General features: G+C 33.4%; 1 protein-coding gene across 2 annotated transcripts; it reads left to right on the top strand.

The window, feature by feature from the left end:
- The first annotated feature begins 5,450 nt into the window (after positions 1–5,450).
- Positions 5,451–12,335, top strand: LOC149195484 (cytochrome P450 704C1-like). 2 transcript variants are annotated; one of them, XM_089405333.1, is made up of 6 exons: positions 5,451–5,681; positions 8,662–8,877; positions 10,345–10,632; positions 10,784–11,128; positions 11,489–11,689; positions 11,779–12,335. In XM_089405333.1, the coding sequence occupies exons 2-6, from the start codon at positions 8,872–8,874 to the stop codon at positions 11,965–11,967; spliced, it is 1,029 nt and encodes a 342-aa protein (XP_089261459.1). In that variant the 5' UTR covers positions 5,451–5,681; positions 8,662–8,871; the 3' UTR covers positions 11,968–12,335. The 2 variants fall into 2 exon arrangements, with proteins under 2 accessions (XP_089261459.1, XP_089261458.1); XM_089405332.1 differs by lacking the exon at positions 5,451–5,681 and adding an exon at positions 8,001–8,566 and having other exon boundaries at positions 11,779–12,331.
- Positions 12,336–12,614: the final 279 nt, after the last annotated feature.

Raw genomic sequence — 12,614 nt, forward strand, 5'->3', positions numbered from 1 at the left:
TGCTAGAATGTCGCAATTCCATCACCGAAAATTTAGGGAAGCCCTTGAGATTGAAAAAAGGCCGAACAATCTCAATAGAGAGGATGGCTGGAAGATCAGTAGTTGCTGGGTCCCAGCTCTCTCATCCTAATCGTTTTCTCCCTTGAGTTTTTTTTTTATAATATTCAAGCTCTTTTATTATTATTATTATTATTATTATTATTAAAGCTATTTGATTCTTAAATTAAAATTAAAATTTTTATCTATTTATTTATTTTTATTTTTTTAAGCTCTTTGATTCTTAAATTAAAATTAATATTTTTATTTATTTATTTATTTTTAAACTATTAAGTAATATTGTAATTCTCTAATATTTTTATCAGGATACTCTTTGACTATGAATATGAAACTTATTTATTTATTTATATGTCCTTTTAGCTTATATTTTAAAATAGAATTAACTATTTATAGAATATTCTATTTTTAACTTATACAACTAACTAATATTTATATAACCTCGTTGATTTATAATTAATTTATTTTAAGATTTAAATCTCCCTTTAACTAATATTTTATTTAAAATATAATTAACTTATATTTATTAAAATATAGTTAACTATTATCTATTTTTAATTACTCGATTATTTTATGATTATAGTATATTAACTCACTTATTTTAATATATATTTATAAAATTGTCAATTTATGTTTATTTTAATAAGAAAATTAATAACCGAATTAACTGATTTGAATAAAAATAAATAAATAAATAAATAAAAATTTGGTCTAACTAGCCGTTTCCTGGTCAAATTGAGCTGTCATGATTCTAGCCGTTACCTGGATATTCTTCTCGAGCTGTCATGATTCTAGCCGTTACCTGGATATTCTTCCCGATCTATTTATAATGCATAGCAAGATCTGCTCATTCAACTTGTCTTGGCGATGAACCAAATTGGTTGGTTCGAAACGCGTCGACAAAACTATCTCTATGTGATTTTCGCCGAAGATTCTTCTCAAAAATGATAAAATATGTAAAGAAAAAGTAGTTGTCTTTAGTGAGACTTTTTGGAGGCTTTTTTGGTGGGTTTTTCTGGTCAAATTTCTCTAAAATTCGGCAGCAATTTATTGAAATCCCAAGGTTGATAAGTAATTTCTGCACAATCAAAGCGTCCTAGGGTTTTTCATGGTGCTGAATCCAAATATGCAGTTAAAAAACCATTTTAAATCATCCAAATCAAGATTTAACCTCAATTTTTTCCGCCAGATTCCGTCATCGGAATCTCCAAAAAGTCGCACTAAAGACAACTCCAAAGAAAAATGCCAAGAGCATAGGTATAGAATTATATGTATGACCCAACTAGACTTTTGATTGCAAGAGATGTGAAAAATTGAGGTCCAAGGTTTAAATCCCTTGATTTACTGTGGGGCAAGTATGGGTTTACCTAGAGGTTATAATGGCATAATGAGGTTCATCTAGATATTACAGTGATAGTGGTACCACATGTCATGCAAGTACAAGCTTGATCCAATTATAAATTCCTTTAAATACCCAAACAAACAAACAACTATATGTATTATCAAGGGTTTTAATAATATTAAAAATAAAAATAATTTGTATATTTAAAGATATGAGATTGATATATAAGATAAATAGTACTATTAAGAATCATCATAGATTCATTTTAACTTGCAATGTACCAAGTATTCAAGAGGAACCAAATCTCTTTCTTTTTTGTTAGATTGACCCATATATTCAAGAGGAACCAAATCTCTTTCTTTTTTGTTAGATTGACCCATCTATTCAAGAGGAACCAAATCTCTTTCTTTTTTGTTAGATTGACCCATCTGGATTTGAACCTTGAATCTCATGGTTTACATGCCTTTGGTGGACTAGGAACCAATTCTCTTGGATTACAAATCTTTTTTCAAATTTCACTTAAGAAAAAAAGTTTGCATCTTAAGAAATTCAATGGCTCAAAAATGATTAATTATTTTAAATTGTCAATACATAATTTATTAAAAACTAAGAAATAAATATTTAAAATAATATTATTAACCCATTTTTTTCCAAGAAAAAAAATCTCAATTTTATTCAATTTGTAGTAAGAACAAAATGCTAAAAGCATTATGTAAGATAAGCCCTGAAAGTTAGCTAAGATGATCCAATCCTTGTCATTAAAGTACCTTTGTTATTGAGAGGTCATGGGTTCCATTTTCTTGACACAGTGCAAACTTCATGGTTGAGATAATAGAATGTGATCCAAATAAATCTACTAAAAACCTAAAGCACATTAAAAAATTATGAATCCATTCATTATTTACTTAATAAACAATTATAAATAAATAAATATTAACACTAATATTGTTAACATATTTACTAATTTAATTTTTTTACACAATAATACTCTTTTATCTAGTAACTAAACCACATGATTACTTCACTTTTAAGTAGATTTCTCTTCTTATCCATTGACATAGCTTTAGGAAAATTATTTTATAAAAAATTATTAATCCATTTAGTTAGTAAAAATTATAAATAAATAAATATTAACAATAATGCCGTTCACATATTTATTAATTTAATTTTTTTACACAATAATACTCTTTTATCGAGTAACTAAACCACATGATTACTTCACTTTTTAGTAGGCTTCACATAGCTTTAGGAAAATAGCTTTAGGAAAATTATTTTATATAAAGTTGGTGTTGACATTAACTTATTCACTTCCTTTACTTTAAATGTTTATTTTTAATATGTTATTAAGTTTTGTTAAAAAGGTTATGAAAGAATTTAGAGAATTTTAACTCTGTTGCGTTGAATTAAATTTAGATGGGAGTTAATTTTAATTATAAATGGAAAAATAAAATTTTCATTTATTCATATGTAAGATGTGAAGTGTGTTTTTATTAGAATAAAATTTTTATAAAATTTAATTTAATTATTTGTAATTATTAAGTGGACGATAGAGATTTAATTTTTGTGGATGATAGGAATTTAATTTCTACATAATATTTATGGAATATTTCAAGATAAAGTGAACTATTGTAGGGATAATTATGTTAAATGTTATGTCTACCATTGTCATTCAACTCTTATTAGTCTTACCAAGGGAAGATTCTAGCAATCTATTTGCATGTTGACCACTATTACTTTAACATTGACAAATGCAACTTATAATGTTTATTTTTGAAAAATAAATATTATTTTTTTTCAATATTATTGAAAAACCATTTTTCAAACAATTGATTGAACCATATCTTGAAGGGCTTATTGTAACCTTTGTACAATATAATATCATGTGTGGATAAGCCTCACATATTTTATGCCATAATTTATGGATATGGTTCAATATTCATGCATACTTTTTAGATATTTGTTTAGTGATTTTTTATGCTTAAGCTTTGTAGCAAAATCATTTAAAAAATAAAAGCCTTGAAAATAACTCATACAACTAAATAACATATTCACCATAAAAAGCCCAAGGGTTAGCTCAATTGGTTGAGTCCCCGTTGTTAAGTACCTTGCCGATTTGGAGGTCATAGGGTCAATTCTCCTCAACACCCTTGGGGTTAGGCTATGCTAGTCTGCTCAACAAGCTTTAAAAGATTCCCTTCTGGGTTGATTTGCCCAACCTTAATTTAAGCAAAAGTAAGCAATGCGCCCTGGCTGAAAAGAAGGCTCATCTTCTTAGAGCAGAGGAGGAATGATGGAGTCAGAAGAGTAAGGAAATTTGGATTAAAGAAGGTGACGGGAATACTAAATCTTTTCATAAATTTTTCTCCTACAAAGAAACAAACAAGCCAAACAAGCCATCTAGGACATTCAAGATGATGAAGGCAACTCTTTTAGCTACTAGAGGGATTTGGAAAAGGTTGTGAGAACATACTCCGTTGGGTTCTTCAAGGATCCAAGAGACTTGTCGATACAAGCCCAACTAAAGGTCATCCAACACTTTCCTCGTCTTTTTTTTAAGGAAGATTCTACTATGATGGGAGACCCTCTCACTTTGGATGAGATAAAAGATGTTCTCAACTCTTTTGCAAAGGAAAAATTCCCTAGTCTAGATGGATGGAGAGTTGAATTTTATCTCATGTTCTTTGACTTTATCGGGCATGATATCTTGCATGTTGTGGAGGAGGCTAGAAAATTTGGGAAGATGTCAGGGGAGATCAACACTACCTTCTTAGCATTGATTCCTAAATGCTCTCAACCTCTTTCCTTTAATGACTATCAATTTCTCTGTGTAGCCTAATTTACAAGGTCATCACCAAATTTTTGGCTAACAGATTGAGAAGTATTATCTCTTCTTCTTTATCTTCAAAATAGTTTATCTTCCTCCACGGTAGATTGATCCATGATGTTGTTGGGGTGGCCAAAGAAGCCCTGCATTCTATCAAGACAAAAAAGGATGTTCTCTTGTTCCTAAGATGGATTTAGTTAAAGCTTATGATCATGTGAACATGAACTTTCTCAGACTCCTACTTCACATTGGTTTAGATTTAAGGTGACAAACTAGATTATGGGATGTATTACTTCTACTAATTTCTCTGTGCTCATTAATGGTCATCCTTCAACATTTTGAGACAAAGTTGTCCCCTATCTCCACTTATCAGTGAGGGCTTAAGCAGGTTAATTCATCGGGCCAAGATAGATAGATGTATCAAAGGAGTCAAAATATATAAATCTATTTATATCACTCACCTACGCTCTGTAGATAATGTGCTTATCTTTGGGGAATGCTCAATGTTTGAGGGGAAATCCTACCGTGGTATATGATGGCAAGTTAATCCAAATCTTCCTTTTTTGAGAACAACTTGTCTCCATAAGCGTATTGAACATCATATTAGTAATTGGTACTATAGGTGGCTCTTGCTTGGCGGGAGGATAATTTAGTTAAGTTGGTTTTGGAAAGCATCCATTTTTATTGGCTCTCTCTATCAAAGATTGCTAAATCTGCCATTAATAAGATAAGGAAATCTATGTTTAAATTACTCTGGTCTGGCAGGAGAAACCATGTTGGATTTGATTTGGTAAAATGGGATTTGCTTTTCCATCTTAAGAGTTGTGGTGGATGGGATTTTAAAAACCTTTCTCGGTTCGGATTAGCTTTGACAACGAAAATTCTGTGGAGAGCCGTTACGGGCCCTGCTCTCTGGAGTAATATCATTTCGGATAAGTATTTTCAAAACCATCCTTTTACGAAGTGGTTGTGCTCGTATTAGCCTTCTAAGTATATTGTTGGTTCGAATATATGTAAGGTTTTGGTAGAAGCCCGCCCTTGGATTTTAAATTAGCTTTCCTCAAAGGTTAGCATCGTCGGGGTTGATCCTTTTATTAGTGGGTCGTCCTTTTATATCTTATCTAATGAGTTAAGTGCACAACTACATGCTCATGGTGTCAACGAGATTTTTCATGCTTATATGCCTTGTTCTCAGGCCTCACTCAATGGTAGGTGGAAGTACTCAACAAATTTGGGATTACAAGGATTACTGGCCTTTTAGTGGGATGCCTATATCACCAAGTTGATGCATAGTGGTCTCACCTTATCGGACAGCGAGGATTAAATTGTGTGGTGCTGGAACTCATCGTCTGGACTTGTCAGTGTTGGACTTGCATATGATGCGATTTTTTCTTCTGCCACTCACTCCAGGGATAAATGGTGGACAAGGAGCCTGTGGGAGTGGCCACTCCTTAAAATCAGGTGACTAATTTGGTTGGCTCTTAAAAACAAAATCTTGGCATGGGATAACCTGCTCCGTGGTGGCTTTCATGGACCCAACATATTTGCACTTTGTTTGAATGGCCCTAAATCGATTGATCATCTCTTTTTTCAATGTAATTTCTCAAAAGCCTTGTGCCACACTGTTTTTTCTGCTCTCAATTTGATGTATGGTGGACCAATTTGTTTTCTTGAATCTTGTATCCATTGGTGGGATCAACCTATCGGGAATTTAAGAGCTCTGCCTATTTTCTTGTCATTGGACATATGGAATGTATGTAACAATAGGATTTTCGAGGGTATTATTGTTAATTATTCTGGTATCCTTCAACAACTTTTAGGCTTTTCTTTGAATATATCAGACCTTTGAAGCCCAAGAAGTCTCGTCACTTTTCTTCTACCCCGATCCCACAATATGAAAATGCTGGCTTTTTTCATGGTGCTCAAAAAGATGGTATTTGTGGAACTGGGGCTCTCTTGCTCCTCTCAAGGAATCACTTGCTGAATATTGGCACTGGTACCAACACGAAAGCATAAATCTGTTGGGCCTTTCTTCATTCAGTTGCTTCCATTAATCTTGCTTCTTTGCAAGTCTATTGCGATTCAAAATGTGTCATTGAATGGTTAAATGGGAGAGATCACTTACAAACCCTCATTCTTCAATCATGGATGGAGAGAATTAAAATCGCAAAATGTGTCATTGAACGGTTAAATGGGAGAAATCACTTACAAACCCTCATTCTTCAATCATGGATGGAGACAATTAATCTAATAAAGGACCATTTCCATATTCTCTTTTTTCAGCGCATCTATAGTGAATGGAATCATCTGACAAACTCTCTATCTAAGAAATCTCTTCATGAGGAGAAGGGCTATATATTTTTTGAAGAGAGATGGGGCATCCAACTTCTAAGTAGCGGGAGACTGCTTATCCCCTCTAGTAATCAACTGCAACAAATTCAATCTCCTTGAGAGGAGTTTGAGTGCACTTTTCACTGTTTTTCTCATTTTGCAGTTTTTTGGTATTATTATGCGATGCCAAATATGTAGTCGGTCATTGGTTTTTGAACCTTTATGTTTTTTTCTTGGTTGGTTATGTTACATGATGATATTTTCAATAGATAATGTACTAAGTTGCTGCCTAGGTTGTTTGTTGATAAATAGTTTCTTGGTCTGTTTCTGTAAATATAGAAGTCTTGGTACTTTTTTGTGACTCCTTGACATACTAGGCTTCTTCACACTAAGAAGTGTTTTCATTAGAAACGGATAGGAATAAGATGTAAATTAATATACTTCTGAGGAATTATTTCTGGCCATTATTTATGTTTCCCTTAACACTTATGTAGGAGTAAAACTATGAAAAGTCCTTTCATCTCTTTTATTACTTCGCCAAAGCAAGGCTATAGAATTTGATTTGCCTATTGAACACTATTAATTTAGCATTGGCGAATATAGATTATAATTTTTCATGCAATTTGAGTTACATGGACACTCTTACTTATTGTTATTTTATGTTGTTTTGTTATATGTTTATTTAAAAGTACATATGTAGCAATTGATTTATCCACTACACACACTCTTATTGTTACTTTATGTTGTTTTGTTATATGTTTATTTAAAAGTATATATGTAGCAATTGATTTATCCTCTACACATCTTTATTATTACTTCGCCAAAACAAGACTATAGAATTGGATTTGCCTATTGCCCTCTATTAATTTAGCATTGGCGAATATAGGTTATAATTTTTCATGCAATTTGAATTACATGGACTAACCTGCCACAACACTCTTACTTATTGTTACTTTATGTTGTTTTGTTATATGTTTATTTAAAAGTACATATGTTTCACTTATATATTAATTTAAAATAAAATTATATATATATATATATATATATATAGGCATGGGGTATGCTCTAAAACTATTTATACTTGGCTAAGGGCTCTTTTTTCTCATATGTAAGGAAACATGTTAATGTCCAAAACCCAAAGGTATCTAGGAAGGGTGAAAATTTGCCACCTTACAAAGTCATTGGAAGTGGTATGATTTTCCTTCAATAATGGTAATGAATCAACTTACACTCTCACACAATGAGAGATAATTATCGTCACTTCTAATTTAACAACTAAATTATAATAAATTTTCCCCCTAATAAATAAATATAATAATATAAAATATGTCAAGTAACTTGTTTTATCGAAATAACTTCAACCCTCCACCACTCCCACAAAATGATAAAATTTAAACCATGACATAGACATATATAGGCCACCATCTTTTTACATCAAACGCACTTCGTCTAACGAGGCAAGTCAATTTCGAGCTTCCTTGACCACTCATCAGAATCACATAATCTGTAACATGTGATTTGGCAGTGACCTATAATTTTGGGCTGAGAACAGGCACCTGATTCAGCGCGTGGAAGTTCTTCCCCACGACCCGTAACTCTTCGAAGTCAGTGTTGCATGCAGAAGGTTATTTAAATGGAACCAAGGTCCTTAGCTTTTCCTAAAATAACATAACCCAGACAATTCCTTACACCCATTTCATTTCATCACAGTCATATCTGTCTTGCCAGAAGAAACAATGGATGTGAGCCTAGAATATGCCGCAGCATCAATAGCGCTGGCTTTGTTGGTGATACTTTATTTCAAAGTGAAATGGAGTGGTGAATTGTGCCCCCCTGTGGCTGCAACCATGGTTGCTCACATCATCAATTTCAAACGCGTACATGACTTTCTCTGTGATCATCACATGCGCTACAAAACTTACAGGATAGCTTATCCCACCCGCAGCTATGTTTTTACCACTGATCCTGCAAATGTGGAGCACATCCTTAGATTTAATTTTGCAAACTACGTCAAGGTCAGCTTCTGTTACATGAAGAAATTGGTTATGTTATATCGAGTCATATTTTTATGTATACTGTTCTGATTTATGTAGTTTTGAAAAAATTATAGGGAAAGTTCAACCATGATATTATAGAAGACCTTCTTGGGGATGGCATTTTCAATGTTGATGGCGAGCAGTGGCGACAACAGCGAAAATTAGCTAGTTTTGAGTTCTCCACTAAAGTGTTGAAGGACTTCAGCAGTGTTGTTTTCCGAGAGAATGCAGTGAAACTTTCCAGAATTCTTTTGGAAGCTTGTGGAACAAAGCAAACAGTAGAGATGCAGGCATGATAAATTCTTAACCTATTATCTGTTTGAAATATTATAATTAGAATTGCATTTGTTTGTACGGAGTGAGTTAATAAGTAAACCAACTTAATTTTATTTGTTAATAAATAGGCAAACTCAAATTTTTTCAAGTGGTTTCATCTTTATTCTATATCATATTATCTTATCATGTATCTCGATGGTATCTTGATTTTGTTAATATTTGTCGATATTTTCTCATTTTTTCGAGACTCTTACCGATTTTATCCGATGCCGATATTTGCAACATAATTTCAAAATGAGAAGCTAATACCTTATCCGTACCCTATGGTTTTATCCGTACTCTATGGTTTTATGGAGGGATAGTTGTATTCACTGCAAGTCATTTTTTTTTTGTGGTTTCATTTTGTTTTATATCAAATTCTCATGTATAAAGTAGAAGATTCAAAGTGAGGAAGCTAGTACCTTCTTTCCTTTTTCAAAAGAAAAAAACATGTTTTTGTTTAAAAATAGAAATAAAAAAGTGCAATCTTTTTTCTTGAAACTCACTTGATTTCTTATTTCAAAAGAAAAAAACATGCTGAAATAAAAAATTTCAATCTCTTTTGGAATTGATTAGTAGTGGTCTCACCCGTATAGAAACTCATTTGATTTCTTAAACTCACTCGATGTTTTAAGAAACAGTTTATTTTAACATCCAAAATATACTTCAGTAATACATTGAAAAACATTGTAAATTCTCGTCCATAGTACTAAATTCTTCCAACTAGTTCAAGCCTGTAAGGGCCTAATACACAGGCCAAAGTACTTTAACTCATATATATATATATATATATATATAACACCACAACAACAACTTCTGCTAGCTTCTTTTTACCTTAAGCCTCGAGGAATTATTTTCTTTTATAACTCTCTGTGACCTCGGTCACAAACTCTGTATACAACTAGTTAGAGCTAGTCAAATTTGAGGACTCCAAAGTCAAATATGGCAGAGATAAAGTGGTTATAGGACCTTTGGCGCATGAGTAATTTTGGCGAGTTAGCCAAAAAATGTGGAATAAGTTGGCAGAGCGGCTAAAGGAGGATCGGACTTCAGTCAAACAAAACAGTCATACAATTGAGTTACTTTCCATTTACATTTTCAGAAACGATCCCTGAGGCCTTCTTGAAATATATAGAGAGAAATTGCAGTTTGAAGACTTACTAACAAGTCACCAATGACTTTTGTGTTAATGGTTGCTTCTTGAAATTCCAATGAAGAAGGCCAAGTGCCCTGTGAGAAAACGATTACTGACATCATCCCCTAAGGCCTTCTTGGGATTGCAGTTGCTATCCATACAAGTTATTGCTAGAGGGCATATCCCTAGGATGCGATTTCTTTCCACAATCACTTTTCTCTGTATTTCTCTATATATCCTTGTGTGAATATCTATGACAAAAGAGTATGGTGCAGAATCATAATTGGACAGGGATAAATGTCAATAGGGTCTTTTACTGAAATCAACAATGGATGCAATCTGCAAACTGGGATTTGGAGTGGAGATCAACAGCTTATCAAGTGCCAACTCTGGAGCAGAGGCATCTTTTGCAGAGGCTTTTGATACTGCAAATGCTATGCTTTTGTGGCGTTATGTTGATCTTTCGTGGAAATTAAAAAGATACTTCAATATTGGGTCAGAAGTCGCCGTGAAGGAAAGCATCAAAACAGTGGATGATTTTGTCTACAAGGTTATTCAGAAGAGAAGACAGGAGATTTCTGTCCAAAATAACGATGTAAGGGAATGCTCACACCAGTCTTAGTCTTGATTTGGAACTTATGTCACAAGCAGACTATCTAATTGTTCTTTTCACATTTTCTCTGACAAGTTTATTGCTGGTACTCATGACCTTCTTTCTCTGCCACTGGCTTCAAATATTTTTACAGGTAAAACCAGATATATTGTCTCGCTTTATTGCATTGAGTGAGAAACACCCAGAGAGTTACTCGGACAAGTATCTCCGAGATATTATTCTGAATTTCATGATAGCTGGCAGGGACACAACTGCAGTTACCCTATGTTGGTTTTTTCACTTGCTTTGCAAAAATCCAGATGTTGAAGGAAAGATTCTTCATGAAATTCTTGACCTGGTCAAGGAGAATGAATGTATGTCAATTGAAGAATCTATAAGTATGTTTTCTCAAAGTCTGACGCACACAGTATTGGATAACATGCACTATCTTCAAGCAGCTTTATCAGAAGCCTTGCGCTTACACCCAGCTGTTCCTGCGGTAAGACTCATATATTTCTTCAGTGATTTAGGTATCCTCAAAATTCTTTTGACTGATCATTGTCCATCAATAATTGTGCTTTGTTAGTCTCGTTTCTCCTCTTGTTAGAATGCACTGGAATTCTGTCAGTTAGGATAGAGGATATATGACACACTATTATATCCATATTTTCATTGCATTTGTGGGTTTGCCCAAAACCATTGCAAAAATATGGATAAGGTCATTTGAATTTTGGATTCCAGAAGTGCAGAAATCATTGTACCTTTTGAATAAAATGCCTCCTATATTGATCATCCTCTCCATTTAGTATTGATTTTGAAGTGTATGGCTCATCACAAATTGACAAAACAACATTTGCAGGATGCAAAGTATGTAGTTTCTGATGACATCCTTCCTGATGGATTCAAAATCAAGAAAGGTGATCTCATCAGCTATGTCCCTTACTCAATGGGAAGAATGACATACATCTGGGGCAGTGATGCAGAGGAGTTTAGGCCTGAGAGATGGCTTGAGAATGGAGTTTTTAAGTCCCAGTCACCATTCAAATTCACTGCATTTCAGGTAAGTGCCCTAACCCTGATACTTAATCTTTTGAAAAAGTACCTATGATAATGTCTTCAAATCGATAAGGTGTCGTGCTTGACTTACAGGCTGGGCCTCGCATTTGTCTTGGGAAGGACTTTGCATACATGCAAATGAAGATTTTTGCTGCTGTGCTTGTACGTTTCTTCAAATTTGAAGCTGTTGAAGGTAAGGAAGTGAAATATCGTCCCTCACTGACACTCCATATGACTGAAGATGGATTAAATCTTCGTGTCAAGCCTAGATTAGATTGCTGAGAACAGTTTTACTTCACAATAAGGTACAGCTTACACACAAAGCTTTTATATGTTGTACACAAGTGTTTTAAGGTATTCTCATTTTGTCTAGTTGAAGGCATCTGTTATGCTCAGTCATAACACAATTTCAAAACCCCCTGGGTGATGAAAACATTGTTTGAATAGAACATGTTGAATGAGCCAGACAAGTAGAACACACACTAGGCACAGAACAGTGCTTTACAAATATAAACTATATAATCATCTCATGTAATCTCAGGTGCTGATCTGTGGCACCAAATTTCTTGTTGGTCTAATAAGAACTTTATATTATTCTTTTGAAGAAATGTTCAATAAAATAATAAGAATTACAGGAAACCCTGATTTATGGATCTTGATGTTTGTGACTCTAGCTGTGTGCGCTGAAAGGCTGGATTTATGATTTTTTGATGCCAGATGATCATATTGTATGCCCAAATGGCAATTTTGTTGGAAGTGCATTATTAAATAATAAGAATTACAGAAACCTTCATTTATGGATCTTGATGTTTGTGACTCTAGCTGTGTGCGCTGAAAGGCTGGATTTATGATTTTTTTTAACCTGTTTTGCACTGCCTAGTAACAGTTGCCAAATGGGTTTTTTTTTTTAATATAAAATGCCCATAATG

This window comes from Pinus tabuliformis, chromosome 2_2 (genome assembly GCF_031772625.1).
Source record: "Pinus tabuliformis cultivar Carrire ecotype Pingquan chromosome 2_2, CPIR1, whole genome shotgun sequence".
Taxonomy (NCBI): domain Eukaryota; kingdom Viridiplantae; phylum Streptophyta; class Pinopsida; order Pinales; family Pinaceae; genus Pinus; species Pinus tabuliformis.